Consider the following 19,714-nt stretch of genomic DNA (forward strand, 5'->3'; position numbering starts at 1 on the left):
TGAATGCTGAGACCAGGGGAGGTGGAGACAATGGGGTGCACAGAGCCGCAGGATCTGTAGGAGGAGTTATGTCCTGTCGACTGCTAGGGTAAGGTAGGGGTGGAGACAAGGGTGGGGTGGGGGGTGCTGCAGGGGCTTGGCAGGACACATGGTTTAGAGTCTGTCTTCTTTTCTTTGAAGCGCATTGAATCTGATTTCTTGTTGTAGGATCCAGCAGCTCTTCGAGGAGATTTTGGCAAGTAGCCGGCAGCTGAAGTGGCTGTCCTGTGGGTTCATGCTGGAGATAGTCACTCCCACCTCCTTGGCATCGCTGTCCAATCCAGTCGCCAGCACCTTAGAACATCTCAGTTTACTGGACAACCACTCTCCCGCCAACACCACCTTGATCACCGCCGTCGAGTTGGAGCGCTTCGTCAACCTGCGCTCCCTGGCTCTGGACTTTTGTGACTTCACGGCCGAAATGGCGAGGGTGTTGGCGAACAACAACCACGTGCCTTTGCATCGACTGTCCCTCCTGGTCCACAGCACTTCCCTGAAGAGCAAAACCCTGGACAAGATGCCGGACGACGAGGACTGGAAGGCCCTGACCCAGAACAGCACCAACCTCCGGGTCTACATGATGGCGTTCGATGTCAAAAGCGACGACATGCTCCGGATCTTGAAGCCCAGCATACCGCTCGAGCGGATTCACTTCGACAGCTACATCACCTGCGTGTCCGGGGCAGTGGTCGACCTCATATCCCGGCAATACGACGCATTCCTGACCCACTTCATCCTGATGAATGATGTCAACGACATGTCCGGCTTTCCAGATCTCAGCGACAACAGGAATGAAGATCCGCTGGTTCTATTGGCTTGGAGGTGCATGCGGCTGTCCCTGCTGGCTATCCATGGTGAGGATATACTGCTTGCATTCAAAACAATGTGTGTGTGTGTATATGTATGTGTATGTGTATATGTATATGTATATGTATATGTATATATATATATATATATATAATGTGTATGTGTGTGTGTGTATATGTATGTGTGTGTGTGTATATATATCTATCTATCATCTTAAAGGTGGGTTAAAACAAAAAAAAACACCCCATAAAATGCACTTCACATCCTTTGAAGTCTAAGTGTAGCCAAAGTAAAACACAAGAATCAGCACAAAGGACATAACTTACAGTCAGGATGTGTCCCTTGTGCTGATGCCTGTTAGGTGAAATCTTTCTCCATCCATGCCCCGACTCCTGCCGCCATAATCTTTTGGGCCAGTTTTTCCGTGGGGCCCTTCTTTAGGTGGTGCACTGTCTCGTTAAGAGTGTTAGTGGTGAATGTAGCTGAGCGGCTGTGTAAAATCTGCCTCTAAGGCTTTAACTCTTGTTGGGTGAAATCTTTCTCCATCCATGCCCCCCACCCATGCCACTGCAATCTTATAGTGCAACGGGAGTTAATGGAACTGTGGGCACGGTCACAGGTTCTCATCAAGAGTACCTAACTACTCCCACCCAGCTGCTCAATTCATAGATGCCATACTACAGCTTCTATGAATGAAAAACAGTCTATGAATGAAGGACAGGTGGATAATTGAAAGGTCTGTCCCCTCCATTCATTGATTCAGTTTCAGAAAAGGCAGGACAGGGGACTAGTAGCCAGCATCCTCTGTGGTCTCCTGCACTTGCAATGCATTGTTCTGCACTGTCTTGTCTGTATGGAGTCGGTCTTCTTGGTAGAGGCAGGGCTTTGCCTCTTCGAGTCAGAGTTTCCAGCAAGGAGAATGGTGAACAGCATGGTAGTGACATCACCAAATCTCCTGAGACTTCGCAGTCAAAGGCAGCAGTGCCTTAGATCTCATACTGCAGATATACAGCTATGAGGCTACAGAACACTAGCTGGTGGGTGTATGCGTTTCTAGTGTAGGGGTACCCCTTATGGTGGGAGAAAAGTACCTGGCACCTAATATTTAACGTTGGCCAGTTTTTCAGTGATGCCCTTCTTTAGGTGGTGCACTCATTAAGCGTGCTAGTGGTGAATGTAGCTGAGCGGCTGTGTAAAAACTGTGTCTAAGGCATTAACTCTGAGTGTCTAGGCACACTCGCATAAAGAAAGTGCTCTGCAATGTTTCAGGCGTTCCAGACAGATGAGGCCCCTCCCCCTGGAGATGTACAGTCAGGTCCATAAATATTGGGACATGGACACAATTCTAACATTTTTGGCTCTATACACCACCACAATGGATTTGAAATGAAACGAACAAGATGTGCTTTAACTGCAGACTGTCGGCTTTAATTTGAGGGTATTTACATCCAAATCAGGTGAACGGTGTAGGAATTACAACAGTTTGCATATGTGCCTCCCACTTGTTAAGGAACCAAAAGTAATGGGACAGAATAATAATCATAAATCAAACTTTCACTTTTTAATACTTGGTTGCAAATCCTTTGCAGTCAATTACAGCCTGAAGTGTGGAACGCATAGACATCACCAGACGCTGGGTTTCATCCCTGGTGATGCTCTGCCAGGCCTCTACTGCAACTGTCTTCAGTTCCTGCTTGTTCTTGGGGCATTTTCCCTTCAGTTTTGTCTTCAGCAAGTGAAATGCTCAATCGGATTCAGGTCAGGTGATGGACTTGGCCATTGCAGAACATTCCACTTCTTTCCCTTAAACTCTTTTGGTTGCTTTTGCAGTCTGCTTTGGGTCATTGTCCATCTGCACTGTGAAGCGTCCAATGAGTTGTGAAGCATTTGGCTGAATATGAGCAGATAATATTCCCGAAACACTTCAGAATCCATCCGGCTGCTTTTGTCAGCAGTCACATCATCAATAAATTCAAGAGAACCAGTTCCATTGGCAGCCATACATGCCCACGCCATGACACTACCACCACCATGCTTCACTGATGAGGTGGTATGCTGAGGATCATGAGCAGTTCCTTCTCCATACTCTTCTCTTCCCATCACTCTGGTACAAGTTGATGTCGGTCTCATCTGTCCATAGGATGTTGTTCCAGAACTGTGAAGGCTTTTTTACATGTCGTTTGGCAAACTCTAATCTGGCCTTCCTGTTTTTGAGGCTCACCAATGGTTTCCATCTTGTGGTGAACCCTCTGTATTCACTCTGGTGAAGTCTTCTCTTGATTGGTGACTTTGACACACATACACCTACCTCCTGGAGAGTGTTCTTGATCCGGCCAACTGTTGTGAAGGGTGTTTTCTTCACCAGGGAAAGAATTCTTCGGTCATCCACCACAGTTGTTTTCCGTGGTCTTCTGGGTCTTTTGGTGTTGCTGAGCTCACCGGTGCGTTCCTTCTTTTTAAGAATGTTCCAAACAGTTGTTTTGGCCACGCCTAATGTTTTTGCTATCTCTCTGATGGGTTTGTTTTGTTTTTTCAGCCTAATGATGGCTTGCTTCACTGATAGTGACAGCTCTTTGGATCTCATCTTGAGAGTTGACAGCAACAGATTCCAAATGCAAACAGCACTCTTGAAATGAACTCTGGACCTTTTATCTGCTCATTGTAATTGGGATAATGAGGGAATAACACACACCTGGCCATGGAACGGCTGAGAAGCCAATTGTCCCATTACTTTTGGTCCCTTAAAAAGTGGGAGGCACATATGCAAACTGTTGTAATTCCTACACCGTTCACCTGATTTGGATGTAAATACCCTCAAATTAAAGCTGACAGTCTGCAGTTAAAGCACATCTTGTTCGTTTCATTTCAAATCCATTGTGGTGGTGTATAGAGCCAAAAATGTTAGAATTGTGTCGATGTCCCAATATTTATGGACCTGACTGTATATCTGGATCTTAGCAGTGTTTTGGGGTGGGGAGGGGGTAGATGAGGCCTCCGCCTCCCCCTAGAGATGTATACCTAGTGCTGAGCAGTATCTTGTGCACAAGGTGAGGCCACACCCTCCCCTTAGGGGTATGTGCCTGGTATTGAGCAGCATCAGGGGGTACAGATGAGGCCCCTCCCCCTGGAGATGTATATCTGGATCTGAGCAGTGTTTTGGGGTGGGGAGGGGGTAGATGAGGCCCCGCCTCCCCCTAGAGATGTATACCTAGTGCTGAGCAGTATCTTGTGTAACAGATGAGGCCACACCCTTCTCCCTAAGGGAGTATACCTGGTACTAAGCAGCATCAGGGGGTACATGTGAGGCCCCTCCCCCTGGAGATGTATACCTGGAGCTGAGCAGTGTCGGGGGGGAGGGGAAGAGACAGATGAGGCCCCGCCTCCCCCTAGAGATGTATACCTGGTGCAGAGCAGTATCTTGCATAACAGGTGAAGCCACACCCTTCTCCCTAGGGGAGTATACCTTGTACTGAGCAGCATTAGGGGCTACAGGTGAGGTCTCTCCCCCTGGAGATGTATACCTGAATCTGAGCCGTGGGGGGGGGTGGTAGATGAGGCCCCGCCTTCCCCTAGAGATGTATACCTGGTGCAGAGCAGTATCTTGCATAACAGATGAGGCCACACCCTTCTCCCTAGAGGAGTATACCTGGTATTGAGCAGCATCAGGGGGTACAGGTGAGGCCCCTCCCCCTGGATATGAATACCTGAATCTGAACTGTTTGGGGTGGGGGGCGGGGTGTAGATGAGGCCCCGCCTCCCCCTAGAGATGTATACCTTGTGCAGAGCAGTGTCTTGTGCAACAGGTGAATCCTTACCCTTCTCCCTAGGGGGGTATACCTGGTACTGATCAGCATCTGGGGGTACAGGTGAGGCCCCTCATCCCTGGAAATGTATACCTGGAGCTGCGCAGTGTTTGGGGAGGGGGGGGGGAGAAATGTGGCCCTCCTCCCCCCAGAGATGTATACCTGGAGCTGTGCAGTGTTTGGGGAGGGGAGACAAATGAGGCCCGCCTCTCCCTAGAGATGTATACCAGAGCAGTATCTAGGGGTACTATATATATTTTTTATTCCCCCCCCAATTTTATGGGTGTGTGCAGTTTTAGGGCTTGCCACGTTTGGGATCTATTTACTTGCTTCATCCTCATCTTTTTGATTCTGTTTGCCTTAAAATTAATTTAGTAATTTTTTTTTCCTGAAAATATGTGTTTGATAGATATCTTTGTGAATAGCATGTGACATAGAATGGTGGTAGCTGCAAGTTTAGTTTTTTTTTTTTTTTTTTTTGTTTTTTTTTTTTTCCTCCAGGGTCTCTGCTTTCAGAAAATATATTTTTTTCGGGGGGGTACATTAATTTCTAGCTAAAAATGCAGATTTTATCACGTGTGCAGAAGGTGGTAAAAAAGAAAAGGCCCCGGTGGTGAAGTGGTTAATGCGGCATCAGTTGAGTGTGGAGGAGAGGTGAAGGTTGCGTCCCACATAGGACCGCAGCGCTCTCTGCAGGGATTCGCTGGGTGTAGTGTTGCGTCGTTACGCCGCATTGACACAGCTGCTTGGCTCAGGGATCTCATTGTCTCCGGTGGCAGCTGACGGCACATTCTCTATAGTGGAGTTCGCTGAGAAAATGCTGCCTGTGTCTGATATTCTGCAGGACATACAAAAGGCTTTGTAGCCTGAGATTGTGTGTATGGGGGCCGGCTGTCAGTGGTCACGGGGGGTGGGGATGGGGGGGGGGGGGGGAATGCACCGACATGATGGTTAAAGCTGAACTCCGGAATCAGCCAGTGACATGTGTCGCGTGCGCACAAATATTAGGCAAAGAGTAAACCGGTGACGCACACACCTAGTGCCTTATCCATGCACATGGCTGAACGGTACAAGCATGACTCTCACAGGCAGAGGCATGATGGGACTTGTAGTTCTGCAACAGGTGGAGGGTCAGTTTGACACCCCTGGGTTAGTGCATCCACATGACAGTGCTGACCAATGAGAAGCACATCTGAGCTGGCTTCCTCCGGTAAGATATCCTAGAACAGGGGTGTCAAACTGGCGGCCCTCCATCTGTTGCAAAAGTCCCATCATGCCTCTGCCTTTTGGAGTCATGCTTGTAACTGTCAATCTTGCAATGCCTCAACAGCTGGAGGGCCGCCAGTTTGACACCCGTGTCCTAGAAGAATTAAGTTCTTCTCATTGGTCAAGCACAGTCAGATGGTCTCACTGACTGATGAGCACTTGCTATTGGGAGCATTATGGTGGATACTCACTTGGGGCTGTGCGGCACGGTGTATGGGCTGCTACGGGCAGCGGGGTCTGGATGTGATATTTGGAGAAAGTTCACCTTTTTCATTTTTCACGTAAAAGTAAACTTGCCCTTTAAGTATGGAGATTCTTGGCTTTCCTTTAGTCATGTAAGCCCCCCCCCCCCCCGCCAATCCAGGACCCCCTTCCCCAGTATACAGTGAAGGAAATGCATATTTGCTCCCCTGCTGATGTTGAATGTTCGCCCCTCACACAGAAATGATCGGTCTAACAATCGAATGTTCGGTGTAACACTGAGAGACAGAATACAACAACAAATTCAGCAGAAATGCGTCTAACAAATGATGACGGATCTGCATGTTCATGAGGGAAAGAAGGATTTGATCCCCTATCATTCAGCAGGATTTCTGGCTCCCAGGTGTCTTTCATACAGGTAACAAGCTGAGATTAGAAGCAGTCTCTTAAAGGGAGTGCTGCTAATCTCATTGTGTTACCTGTATAAAAGACACCTGTCCACAGGAGCAATCAAACCATCAGATTCCAAACTCTCCACCATGGCAAAGACCAAAGAGCTGTCCAAGGATGTCAGGGACAAGATGGTAGACCTACACAAGGCTGGACTGGGCTACCAAACTATGGCCAAGCAGCTTGGTGAGAAGGTGACAACAGTTGGTGCAATCATTCACAAATGGAAGAAACACAAAACAAGTGTCAGTCTCCCTAGGTTTGGTGCACCATGCAAGATCTCACCTCGTGGAGTGTCAATGATCATGAGAACAGTGAGGAATCATCCCAGAACTACACGTGAGGATCTTGTCAATGATCTCCAGGCAGCTGGGACCACAGTCACCAAGAAAACAATTGGTAACACACTACGCCGACAAGGACTGAAATCCTGCAGTGCCCGCAAGGTCCCTCTGCTCAAGAAAGCACATGTCCAGGCCCATCTGAAGTCTGCCACTGAACATCTGAATGATGCAGAGGAGGACTGGTGGAAAGTGTTGTGGTCAGATGAGACCAAAATCCAGCTCTTTGGCAGCAACTCAACTCGCCGTGTTTGGAGGAGGAGGAATGCTGCCTATAACCCCAAGAACACCATTCCAACTGTGAAACATGGTGGTGGAAACATTCTGCTTTGGGGTTGTTTTTCTGCTAAGGGGACAGGACAACTGCACCGCATCAAAGGGACGATGGATGGGGCAATGTACCATCAAATCTTGGGTGATAACCTTCTTCCCTCAGCCAGGGCATTGAAAATGGGTGGTGGATGGGTGTTCCAGCATGACAATGACCCAAAACACACGGCCAAGGCAACAAAGGAGCAGCTCAAGAAGAAGCACATTAAGGTCCTGGAGTGGCCTAGCCGGTCTCCAGACCTTAATCCGATTGGAAATCTGTGGAGGGAGCTCAGAGTTCGAGTTGCCAAACGTCAGCCACCAAACCTTAATGACATGGAGAGGATCTGCCAAGAGGAGTGGGCCAAAATCCCTGCTGAGATGTGTGCGAACCTGGGGGCCAACTCCAGGAAACGTCTGACCTCTGTGATGGCCAACAAGGGATTTGCCACCAAGTACTAAGTCATGTTTTGTGAAGGGGATCAAATCCTTATTTCCCTCATGAACATGCAGATCCGTCATCATTTGTTAGACGCATTTCTGCTGAATTTGTTGTTGCTATTCTGTCTCTCAGTGTTACACCGAACATTCGATTTTTAGACCGATCATTTCTTTGTGAGGGGCAAACATTCGGCATCAGCAGGGGAGCAAAAACACATTTCCTTCACAGTATAAAAATCTTTTGCATAATAGAGATGTCCACAACGGCGGGCAAGGTGTTCCAACTTTCAGTGCAGTAAATAGGCTGATGCATTTCGGGGACAAGTCCCTTTCCTCAGAGCTGCTCTCCAGCAGGACAGGTTCAGATGCGATGTGAGTGAAATAGACCGGTGGTGGCAACAAAACAGTGGTGCTGCTGATACCTGGTATTAGAGTCCGAGAGGCTAGTCAGCAGCTCTGAGGAAAGGGACTCGTCCCCGAAACGCATCAGCCTATTTACTGCACTGAAAGTTGGAACACCTTGCCCGCCGTTGTGGACATCTCTATTATGCAAAAGATTTTTATACTGTGAAGGAAATGTGTTTTTGCTCCCCTGCTGATGCCGAATGTTTGCCCCTCACAAAGAACCTCGCCCCTCGCTTCATGCCCCTCGCTTCATACCTTTGAATAAAGCTTGGATAATGCCCTAGGTGCGCGCGCCACCTGTCTAGTGGTCAATCTCCCCGTCTGAGGAATTTTGACAGGTACCCGCTCCCACTTCCGTGGAGTTGTCCTCCCCGTAGTCTTGTGGGACACATGACAGGTCCCAGAAGACTACAGTTGGCCATTCACAAAGCGCAGCGCTTCTCGCACATGCGCAGTGGGCACCCGGGTGTGAAGCCGCAAGCTGTCACAGCCGGTGCCCACACTGAAGATGCCGGCGAGAGAAGACAGCCGATGAAAGCAGGACACCGCTGGACCGAGGAACAGGTAGGACCGAGGAGTGGGCTTTTCTGCACAGTAGAGCCGAGCGGCCAGCTCTGTATTCTAACACAGCGGCGGTGGGAATATGGGTCCGGCCGCTACATATTCGCTCCATAAGACACACAGACCTTTTTCCCCATTTTTTGGGTGGGGGAAAGTACGTCTAATGGAGCGCAAAAATCTGGTATTTCATCTGCCACAACGTTGGCAGCTTTTGCGCCTTTAGGTGCCAAGTCTCGCAGCACAAGGCCCCTGCTGTTACTCACAGGCTTAGAGACAGTAGCAGTTCTAATGGCATGGCTTGCACCACTTTATAGATGAGCCTGTGGATTTTGTTACCGCAGTTCCAATCCTAAAGCAGCTCTCTGTCCTGTACACGTTTTGAGGACTTAAAATTGGGCTGCCCCTGCTATGGATCTGGCAATTTTCCTTCAATCCTCCACAGAGATGGGATTTAAGGGTTCAATTGTTTTCAAGAATCCAGTTATTGGAGGCCCTTTCTAAAACCCTGTTTTCGAAGGCCTTGCTGTGCAATCTGCCCTGGCAGTGAGCCAACCAAACCGTAGCTCATTAGTGTAAGCCCATCAGAAGGAATATGGTTGCCCTTCAGTCGGATCTTTTTAATGGAGTATACGGGGCCTAAAACCATGAGCTTGTTTTGTTGGGTTGTTAGAAATCCTCTTCTATTTCTAAATGCTGAGCTGTAAAACCAGCATATAAAAAAAAAAAAGTGCTTCAGAGTTGCCATGGATAACCTAATAAAAGAAGTTTCTAGGGCAAGAGTATCTACCCCAAATGAAGAGGCCCCTGGGCTGAGCACTGGAAACCTTGCCTCTCCTCAGGGCCAAAGTAGGATTCCTTCCTTTCATTACTTTCAGGCCTTAATCTCCAACGCCCAGATCAAGCTTGGCAATCTGTTTGTTAGCAAACCCTAGCTGAGGGAACGGTCTGCACAAGTCCTGGCTGACAGTAGTGAAGACAGTTCAGCCCTTGCGATGGTTCAGCTAGATCCTAAATCTTCAGAAGTCTGCACAGGAGCTGACTAATCACTTGGAAGTATCTTGGTCTTACCTTAGACCGCTCAAGCCAGAGTTTTTCTTCCCAATGAAAAATTTAAACTCTCTGCTCCCAGACTTGAACTCTTAAGTGCAAGATTCATCCAACCCTCCATTTCTGCATGAGCGTTTTGGAACTGATAGTAGACTCCTTCAAGGCATTCCCGTTTACCTAGTCCCACTCTGGAACTCTACACACGGTCTGTTGGAAGGCCACTTGTCCCACCATGACAAATTCGCCTGACCCTGAAGACCAGGTTGTCCCTGGTCTGATGGCTCAAAAATTCAACTCTCCAGTAAGAAGTCCTTCCTTCTGGTGTCTTTGAAGTTCCCCATGACTGATGCCATCCTGTAGTGCTGGGGAGGAGGCCTGAACACCTGGTCTATGTAGGACACTTGGACGTCAGAGGAATATCCGAATCCCAATAAATATTCTGGAGCTTTTGAAACATTTTCATTTTCCTGCAACATTGGACACCCAAACTAGAGGATCATTCTTTCAGGATTTAGTTAGACAATAGCAGTAGCCACATCAACCACCAGGGAGAAACCAGAAGTTGTGCTGTGGCAAGAGGTAGAAAAAAATTTTTTTTGGACAGAACTCCATTTTCCAGCCTTGTCTGCCTTGATTTTGCTTGGTGTGGGGAAAAATGTTTATCCCAAAAGTCTGTGTGGGATGAATCCTTGGTCTTCTTTGCAACTTCCATCAAAGGACAGACCTTGGCACTTGCGGTCTTCTACCAGAGGATGCTGGCTTCCCACTCTGTCCTTAAGACTTTCGTACAAGGTTTCTCCCGTGTGGCTCTCCCATGGTTCAGTGGTATCTGTGTTTGGTTCATTCAGTACTTCAAAAACTACCTTCTGAACCCATCAGATATATTCCCCTTCCTGGTCTCACAAGCTTTTGTTTTATTACTATCTCCTTTTGTGAGGCATATATCTTTGTCCTGTTAACAGTCCCTTTCTTCCCATCTGTTTTCCTTTTCCTTCCCATCCGTGCTTTTTTGGGATTGTTGGTTTTTTTTGTTTTTGTTTTTTGCTTCTTTTTTGTTCCTTTTTTTTCCCTTCCTTGTTTGTGTTTTGTTTTTTTTTTCCTTCCTTTTTTTGTTTTTCCTCTCTTTCCTTCCTTTTTTTGTTTTTCCTCTCTTTCCTTCCTTTTTTTGTTTTTCCTCTCTTTCCTTCCTTTTTTTGTTTTTCCTCTTTCCTTCCTTTTTTTGTTTTTCCTCTTTCCTTCCTTTTTTTGTTTTTCCTCTTTCCTTCCTTTTTTTGTTTTTCCTCTTTCCTTCCTTTTTTTGTTTTTCCTCTTTCCTTCCTTTTTTTGTTTTTCCTCTTTCCTTCCTTTTTTTGTTTTTCCTCTTTCCTTCCTTTTTTTGTTTTTCCTCTCTTTCCTTCCTTTTTTTGTTTTTCCTCTCTTTCCTTCCTTTTTTGTTTTTCCTCCCTTTCCTTCCGTGTTTTTGTTTTTCCTCCCTTTCCTTCCGTGTTTTTGTTTTTCCTTTCTTCCTGGTATATTGGGACACTGTTCTTCTGTCCCTCTCTCTAGTACACCAGGAAATCGCCTAGCTTTACCTAGATGTAGCTTTTGTTCTTCAGGTCTACCATGCAGTCAGTGCTTCCATTATAAACACTGGCTTTTGTCATCCTTGATGGTCCCCGTGAAGGGGAACCAACTTCTTGTTCCACCATTTTTCAGTGGCTCTGACAGGTCATCACTCTTATGGTCTTAAAGATCAGGTTCCAACATCATCCGGCTACGGTTTTGTATATTTGCAAATGCTGTCATCTGGCCTTCTGCTTATCCGTTCTCCAAGTTTTTCCAGGTGGATGTGTAGGCCTCTTCTGATGGCCGATTCAGGCATCGGTTCCTCTAGGCTGTTTTTTGTTGCTGTTGGACTGCTTTTAGATGTCCCAGTAGTCTCTGAATTGGTGTACCTCAATCAATGAGAAAGGAAATTGTTTTTTTTTTTGAACCAGCCGTACATTTCTTGAAGTTCATTGAGGGACACGGGTCCCAAGCCTCTCTGAGCATGCTCTTTACCACCAAATTGAGGCATGCTGGAAGTATGAGGGATTATACCATGTGGTCACGGTTTTGTTTGCTAGTGTCTAATCCTCCCATAGGCAGCAGTATAACCCAAAATTCTTTAAATTCCCGTGTCCCTCAACTCCAAGAAATTGAATATTAAGCTCCGTAAGGTTTTACCCCCTTCTTGACCAGGGCATTTTTTGCTCTTTGACACTGTGCTACTTTAAAAGAAGTATGGGGTTTGGTTTTTTTGTTCAAATTACACTTGGCTAGGTGGATGCGGTATTGGTCCGGTGCTGCATCTGTCCCCTACTGGCTCTTTGTCAGAACTCGGCGATCACATGACCACCGATCGCTGAGTTCGCACAGCCGCTGTGAGCAGAGTGTGGTAACAGTCGCCACTCTCTGCTCACTATTTGATCACCACTGAGTTTTTGTTTTTCTTTTTTATTGTTATTTTTTATTATATAAATTAAAAGATTGAACATTTTGAAAACAATGTTTTTTTTACTTTCGGTTATAAAATATATCCAGTAAATTAATAAAAATAAAAAATAAATTTAGGCCAAAGTGTAGCCTGCTCCATGTATTTCTAAAAATACAAATAATCAAAACTGTGACAAATTATATGTGAAAGTCCAAAAAAGGCCCAAATAAAGTCCAATGTCCCAAAAAATGTGAAACAATTATTATTTACTCAAATTTTATAAATTTTTCCAGCTTTTTCTCACATCTACTGTGAAAATTCACAACATTTGTTGAGTGTGGATCTATATAACTCTTTTCACAGAAGATGTGAGAAAGCTGGAAAAATTTATAAAATTTGAGTAAATAATAATTGTTTCACATTTTTTGGGACATTGGACTTTATTTGGGCCTTTTTTTGGACTTTCACATATAATTTGTCACAGTTTTGATTATTTGTAGTATTTGCGCTGTATTTTTATTTTTTGAGGTTTAGTCAATCCTTGAACAGCAGCATTTAATTTTTCACTCATTTCCATTTGCGCAAGTTTGTTACATATTTTGTGTGCTCCATGTATTTGCTAAAAAAAGGAAAATATAAAAATCCCAACAAGTGTATATTAATTTGTTTGTGTGAAAATTATAGCGTCTTCAAACTATGGGGATATATGCTGGAATTTTATGCAGCTCTGACTCTATAGCGGTGATCAGTGACTTATAGTGTGGTGGACAATCTGGCGCTAACTGACGCTGGTTGGGAGAGAGACAAACCGACTGAAAGTGACATCAGTAGTGACACTAACCAATGATTGGTGCTAATACTGTACACTGTACTAATGACACTGGCTGGGAAGGGGTTAACATCAAGGGGCAATCAAAGGGTTAACTGTGTGCCTATCAAGTGTAATGTGTGCTGCTTACGAATAGATGTGGCAAAGCAGGGAGAAAATACAGCCACATCGTTGTTCTCTGTACAGAGCCCTGTGTTGTTAGTAAAGTATAGTGGGCGGTCCTTGGTGTTATACCAAATGACAGCACAGATTGAGCGGGTGCGTGCGCACCCTATACCTGGATATGCTGGATCACGTACATGTACGTGATCTAGAGCAGAAGTGCTGCCCTGCTACAGTAAAAGTAGAGCGGGCGGTCCTTAAGTGGTTACGGCAAGTACTAAAGTTCCATCATAAATCATTGGCCGAGACCTGCTGACTGACAGACTGAGGGGGCGCGCGCGCCCTATACCTGGATATGCTGGATCACCTAGGTGTACGTGATCCAGCGCAGAAGGGCTGCCCTTCTCCAGTAAAAGTACAGCGGGCGGTCCTTAACTTCTTGCCGACCGCGCATAGCCGAATGACGGCTTCACCGCGGACGGCCAGTTCTGAGTGGACGTCATATGACGTCCTCCCAGAACGCGCTCTCCTGCGCGCACCCGGCGATCTCCGTGATCGCTGTGTCCTACGGACACAGCTGATCACGTGATGTGGTGAAAGGCCGATCCCACCGGCCTTTTACCACGTGATCAGCGGTGTCCAATGACACGCTGATCACAGGGAAATGCAAGTGCCGGTTCTCGGCTGCACTTTCCTCACGCTGTCAGATCGTGAAGAAAGTACTGCCGAGAACCGGCAGTTGTCAGAGCGGGGATCGGCACCGATCATCAGGGCACTGATGATCAGTGCCCTGATGATCGGTGCCCAGCAGTGACACCCGCATGTTCCGCCCAGCAGTGCGCCCACTAGCCCCGCCCACCTGTGCCCAGCAGTGCCCCCACCTGTGCCCAGCAGTGCCCCCACCTGTGCCACTCTGCAGTGCCACCTACCTGTGCCTAGAAGTGCCACCCACCTGTGCCCGCCCACCAGTGCCACCCACCAGTGCTGCCAGTCAGTGCCACCAGTCGGTGCCCAGGGGTTGTGCCAGTCAGTGCCGCCAGTCAGTGCCCAGAAGTGATGCCAGTCAGTGCCGTCTATCAGTACCCATCATCAGTGCCGCCTATCAGTGCCGCCTATCAGTGCTGCATATCAGTGCCGCCTATCCGTGACCCCTAATTAGTGCTGTCTATCAGTGCCGCCTATCCGTGCCACCTCATTAGTGCTGCCTATCAGTGCCCTTTAGTGCTGCCTATCAGTGCCCATCAGTGCCGCCTCATCAACGCAAATCAGTGAAGGAGAAAAAATACCTGTTTGAAAAATTTTATAAAAGAAACAAACTTTTTTTTTATTTTTCAAATTTTTTGCACATTTTTAATTTATAGCGCAAAAAGTAAAGCGCCCAGTGGCGATTAAATACCACCAAAAGAAAGCTCTATTTGTGAGAAAAAAATGATCAAAATTTCATATGTGTACAATGTTGCATGACCGCGCAATTGTCAAAGTGCGGCAGCGCTGAAAGCTGAAAATTGGCCTGGTAAGGAAGGGGGTATAAGTGCCTGGTAGGCAAGTGGTTAAGTGGTTACGGCAAGTACAAATGTTCCATCATAAATCATTGGCTGGGACCTGCCGGCCGACATGTGCTGTACCAAATGACAGCACAGATTGAGCGGGTGCGCGCGCCCTATACCTGGATACGCTGGATCAAATACATTTACGTGATCCAGCGCAGAAGTGCTGCCCTGCTGTAGTAAAAGTATAGTGGGCGGTCCTTAGTGCTATAGCAAATGACAGCACAGATTGAGCGGGTGCGCGCGCCCTATACCTGGATATGCTAGATCACCTACGTGTACGTGATCCAGCGCAGAAGGGCTGCCCCGCTGCAGTAAAAGTATAGTGTGTGGTCCTTAGTGCTATAGCAAATGACAGCACAGATTAAGCGGGTGTGCGCACCCTATACCCGGATATGCTGGATCACCTACGTGTACTTGATCCAGCGCAGAAGGGCTGCCCCGCTGCAGTAGAAGTACAGTGAGCGGTCCTTAAGTGGTTACAGCAAGTACTAAAAGTTCCATCATAAATCATTGGCCGAGACCTGTTGACTGACAGACTGAGCGGGTGCGCGCGCCCTATACCTGGATATGCTGGATCACCTATGTGTACGTGATCCAGCGCAGAAGGGCTGCCCTTCTTTAGTAGAAGTACAGTGGGTAGTCCTTAAGTGGTTACGGCAAGTACTAAAAGGTCCATCATAAATCATTGGCCGAGACCGGTTGACTGACAGACTGAGCGGGTGCGCGCGCCCTATACCTGGATATGCTGGATCACCTAGGAGTACGTGATCCAGCGCAGACGTCCTGCTCTTCTGCAGTAGAAGTACAGTTGGCGGTCCTTAGTGCTATAGCAAATGACAGCACAGACTGAGCGGGTGCGCGCGCCCTATACCTGTATATTCTGGATCACCTATGTGTACGTGATCCAGCGCAGAAGGGCTGCCCTTCTTTAGTAGAAGTACAGTGGGTAGTCCTTAAGTGGTTACGGCAAGTACTAAAAGGTCCATCATAAATCATTGGCCGAGACCGGTTGACTGACAGACTGAGCGGGTGCGCGCGCCCTATACCTGGATATGCTGGATCACCTAGGAGTACGTGATCCAGCGCAGACGTCCTGCTCTTCTGCAGTAGAAGTACAGTTGGCGGTCCTTAGTGCTATAGCAAATGACAGCACAGACTGAGCGGGTGCGCGCGCCCTATACCTGTATATTCTGGATCACCTATGTGTACGTGATCCAGCGCAGAAGGGCTGCCCTTCTGCAGTAGAAGTACAGTGGGCGGTCCTTAAGTGGTTACGGCAAGTACAATAGTTCCATTTTTTTCTGAATAACGTGTCGTCTCCTCTTTCCGCAGGCTACACCGTCTGGGCACACAACCTCATAGCAATCGCTCGTCTTCGGGGGCCAGACCTAAAAGTCCTGGAGGTCACAGAGGAGAGCATAGACTTTGACCAAAGCGAGCTGGCCGACCAAGATGTGGATCCAGTGCACAACCTGATAGAACAGGTATCGATCGGATTAGCACGACCTTGGCAGGCGGTCATGGACATTGAACTTCTCAGCGTCTTCACCGAACCGGCTCGGCACTTTTACAGAGAGATGCAAAACTTCAGCGAAGGCATTTAGCTTTTTTTTTTTTTTTTTTTTTTTATTCTCTAGAAGTTTCCTGTGGTTACATATGCAAATAGGGTCTTATAATGTTTCCTCAGTAGAGTGAGTTTAACCCTTTTTGTGCTGTGTTTAATCAGTATTAGCTATATAAAAATTGTATGTGTGTATCTACTTCTTGATGAAAAGAAGAAAAAAAAGAGAAAAAAGAAAAAAAAAAAAAAAGGAAAGTCGGATATTGGTAACTAAGTCGAACGTGACAGTGTTCAGGGCTTTCACGGTTAAAAGTGCTCCTCGGGGGAGGGGACTTTCTCGGTCAGATGTTAGAGAGCGACCCTCCTTTTTTAGTCTACAGGATTTTCAGCGCCAGAAACTGGCGCTGCGACAAACAAAGAGCACTTAATGGGCTTTAGGGACTTCCTCGCGTGTCTTGTGTACGACTGCTTATCAGACCAACGTTTTGGGGTGGGGGGATGGGGGGGGAGGGGTTCGTTTCCATAGATGAAGTTCGCCTCGCTTTGTGTATATGAACTGCATTGCTAGCAAGGCCTAGTGACTTAAAAGACTCTTTAAGAAAAACCTACAAAAGGGTTTCTTCCTCAGGTTGCTAACTTTTTGGTATTTGTGCTTTTTTTTTTTGTGGTTTTTTTTGTTTACCAAGTAACTTTGCATTGTGTGCTTTTTGTTTTTTTTTTCTTTTTTTTTTTTTTTTGTGTGTTTGTTTTTGTCTTCGTCTTACCCCGAGTGCTGTGCATGGGCGCCAAAATAATGTTTTTTTTTTTTTCTTTTTTTTTTTAAATACTGGTGTGCCAGTGAGTGTTAAACGCGTGTTCTAGAATTGTGCGGTTTACTTGGTAAAGAAAATGTTAAGCTGATTATTATAATTATATTTTTTTTTATTATTATATATACTTTTTTTTTTTTTTTTTTTAACAAAGGAAGTTCTAAAAAGTCAAATCGAGTTCTGTGTTTTGGGCTTCGTTCACATGAGCTTTTGGCCTGTCTAAGGGGCAAGGTGTACCGTGAGCGTTGGCAGAGCTTCCAGCAGCTTTGTTGAAGACTTTACAGTGATCTTGAACCCTCAGCTCTAGACTAGAAGACTTTTTTTTTCTCCCAATTCTGCTCTCGAGTCTTTTAAAAGACGACCTCCTCCGCCACAATATTCTCTGCACACGTGGCGCGCGCCAGAGCCGATTGCCCGCCAGCTCTTAGATTGACAGCTTGGTTTCACTACAGAGCAGCACTGTGGTTGACATACGGGGCTGTCTGTGTCGGCTTCCTGTAGTCCTGGGAGCATGCATGGAGGGGGTGGCTCCAGGGAGACCCTCCAAGGCAATGTAGCCACCCTATAGGTGTAACTGTTCTTCTTGGGGGGGCATTGAGGATAAAATGAAACGGCAGTTGAGCAAATATGGGAGCGATGCTTCAATGTTTTTAATAGTTTTTGAGTTTAAGGCAAACTTCAGCTCCAGGTTGGAGATGTCAAACATCGGCTTCAATAGGCTACAGCGCTGCTTGAACCTTGGCCTACTGAGCAAAGTGATTCGGGGATGCCACACTCCTAAGCAGCCTATGTACTAGATCAGTAGACTGATCTAGTACATCGGCCTCCTCGGTAGACTGATCTAGCACATCGGCCTCCTCGGTAGACTGGTCTAGCACGTCGGCCGCCTCGGTAGACTGGTCTAGCACGTCGGCCGCCTCGGTAGACTGGTCTAGCACGTCGGCCGCCTCGGTAGACTGGTCTAGCACGTCGGCCGCCTCGGTAGACTGGTCTAGCACGTCGGCCGCCTCGGTAGACTGGTCTAGCACGTCGGCCGCCTCGGTAGACTGGTCTAGCACGTCGGCCGCCTCGGTAGACTGGTCTAGCACGTCGGCCGCCTCGGTAGACTGGTCTAGCACGTCGGCCGCCTCGGTAGACTGGTCTAGCACGTCGGCCGCCTCGGTAGACTGGTCTAGCACGTCGGCCGCCTCGGTAGACTGGTCTAGCACGTCGGCCGCCTCGGTAGACTGGTCTAGCACGTCGGCCGCCTCGGTAGACTGGTCTAGCACGTCGGCCGCCTCGGTAGACTGGTCTAGCACGTCGGCCGCCTCGGTAGACTGGTCTAGCACGTCGGCCGCCTCGGTAGACTGGTCTAGCTCGTCGGCCGCCTCGGTAGACTGGTCTAGCTCGTCGGCCGCCTCGGTAGACTGGTCTAGCTCGTCGGCCGCCTCGGTAGACTGGTCTAGCTCGTCGGCCGCCTCGGTAGACTGGTCTAGCTCGTCGGCCGCCTCGGTAGACTGGTCTAGCTCGTCGGCCGCCTCGGTCGACTGGTCTAGCTCGTCGGCCGCCTCGGTCGACTGGTCTAGCTCGTCGGCCGCCTCGGTCGACTGGTCTAGCTCGTCGGCCGCCTCGGTCGACTGGTCTAGCTCGTCGGCCGCCTCGGTCGACTGGTCTAGCTCGTCGGCCGCCTCGGTCGACTGGTCTAGCTCGTCGGCCGCCTCGGTCGACTGGTCTAGCTCGTCGGCCGCCTCGGTCGACTGGTCTAGCTCGTCGGCCGCCTCGGTCGACTGGTCTAGCTCGTCGGCCGCCTCGGTCGACTGGTCTAGCTCGTCGGCCGCCTCGGTCGACTGGTCTAGCTCGTCGGCCGCCTCGGTCGACTGGTCTAGCTCGTCGGCCGCCTCGGTCGACTGGTCTAGCTCGTCGGCCGCCTCGGTCGACTGGTCTAGCTCGTCGGCCGCCTCGGTCGACTGGTCTAGCTCGTCGGCCGCCTCGGTCGACTGGTCTAGCTCGTCGGCCGCCTCGGTCGACTGGTCTAGCTCGTCGGCCGCCTCGGTCGACTGGTCTAGCTCGTCGGCCGCCTCGGTCGACTGGTCTAGCTCGTCGGCCGCCTCGGTCGACTGGTCTAGCTCGTCGGCCGCCTCGGTCGACTGGTCTAGCTCGTCGGCCGCCTCGGTCGACTGGTCTAGCTCGTCGGCCGCCTCGGTCGACTGGTCTAGCTCGTCGGCCGCCTCGGTCGACTGGTCTAGCTCGTCGGCCGCCTCGGTCGACTGGTCTAGCGCCTCGGTCGACTGGTCTAGCGCCTCGGCCGACTGGTCTAGCGCCTTGGCCGCCTCGGAATGAGGTATCTCCCAAGTCCCACTTTGCACAGTAGGCCAGGGTAGACACTTCAGACACACGGATTGGATGAGCGCTACAAAACTAAATGGGTCACTAGTAGCATTCCAGCCTAAGCTTGACTAGTCATAAAAATGTCGTCCCCCCCCCCCCCCCCCCCCCTCTAACTATCTTGCCTATTGTCAGCCTGCTCCAGACTAGACGCGTGATCCCTTGTGTTAGCCAATGCCAGCTGCATGGGAGAGGAGAGAGCTCCACAACAGCTGGAAAATCTGGGAGCAATGAAATCACCCATACACTCCTTTTTTTAATGGTTGTCGGTGCTCTCTCCTCTCCCCTGCAGCTGCTGCTGGCTGACACAAGGGAGTCGGATCACATGACTTTGTCAATGGTTGTCGTTGCTCTCTCCTCTCCCCTGCAGCTGC

General features: G+C 48.5%; 1 protein-coding gene across 1 annotated transcript in view; it reads left to right on the forward strand.

Annotated features, from left to right (window-relative positions):
- The window catches only part of FBXO33 (F-box protein 33), a 28,716-nt gene extending 12,107 nt beyond the window's left edge, over positions 1 to 16,609 (forward strand). The window contains exons 3-4 of the mRNA XM_089666118.1: positions 208 to 893; positions 15,939 to 16,609. Of these exons, the coding sequence (XP_089522244.1) occupies positions 208 to 893; positions 15,939 to 16,210 (958 nt within the window). The 3' untranslated portion in view covers positions 16,211 to 16,609. The remainder of the gene's footprint in view (positions 1 to 207; positions 894 to 15,938) is intronic.
- Positions 16,610 to 19,714: the final 3,105 nt, after the last annotated feature.

The sequence above is a fragment of the Staurois parvus genome, unplaced genomic scaffold, assembly GCF_062004578.1.
Source record: "Staurois parvus isolate SC_StPar_1 unplaced genomic scaffold, SC_StPar_1.0 ptg002540l, whole genome shotgun sequence".
Taxonomy (NCBI): domain Eukaryota; kingdom Metazoa; phylum Chordata; class Amphibia; order Anura; family Ranidae; genus Staurois; species Staurois parvus.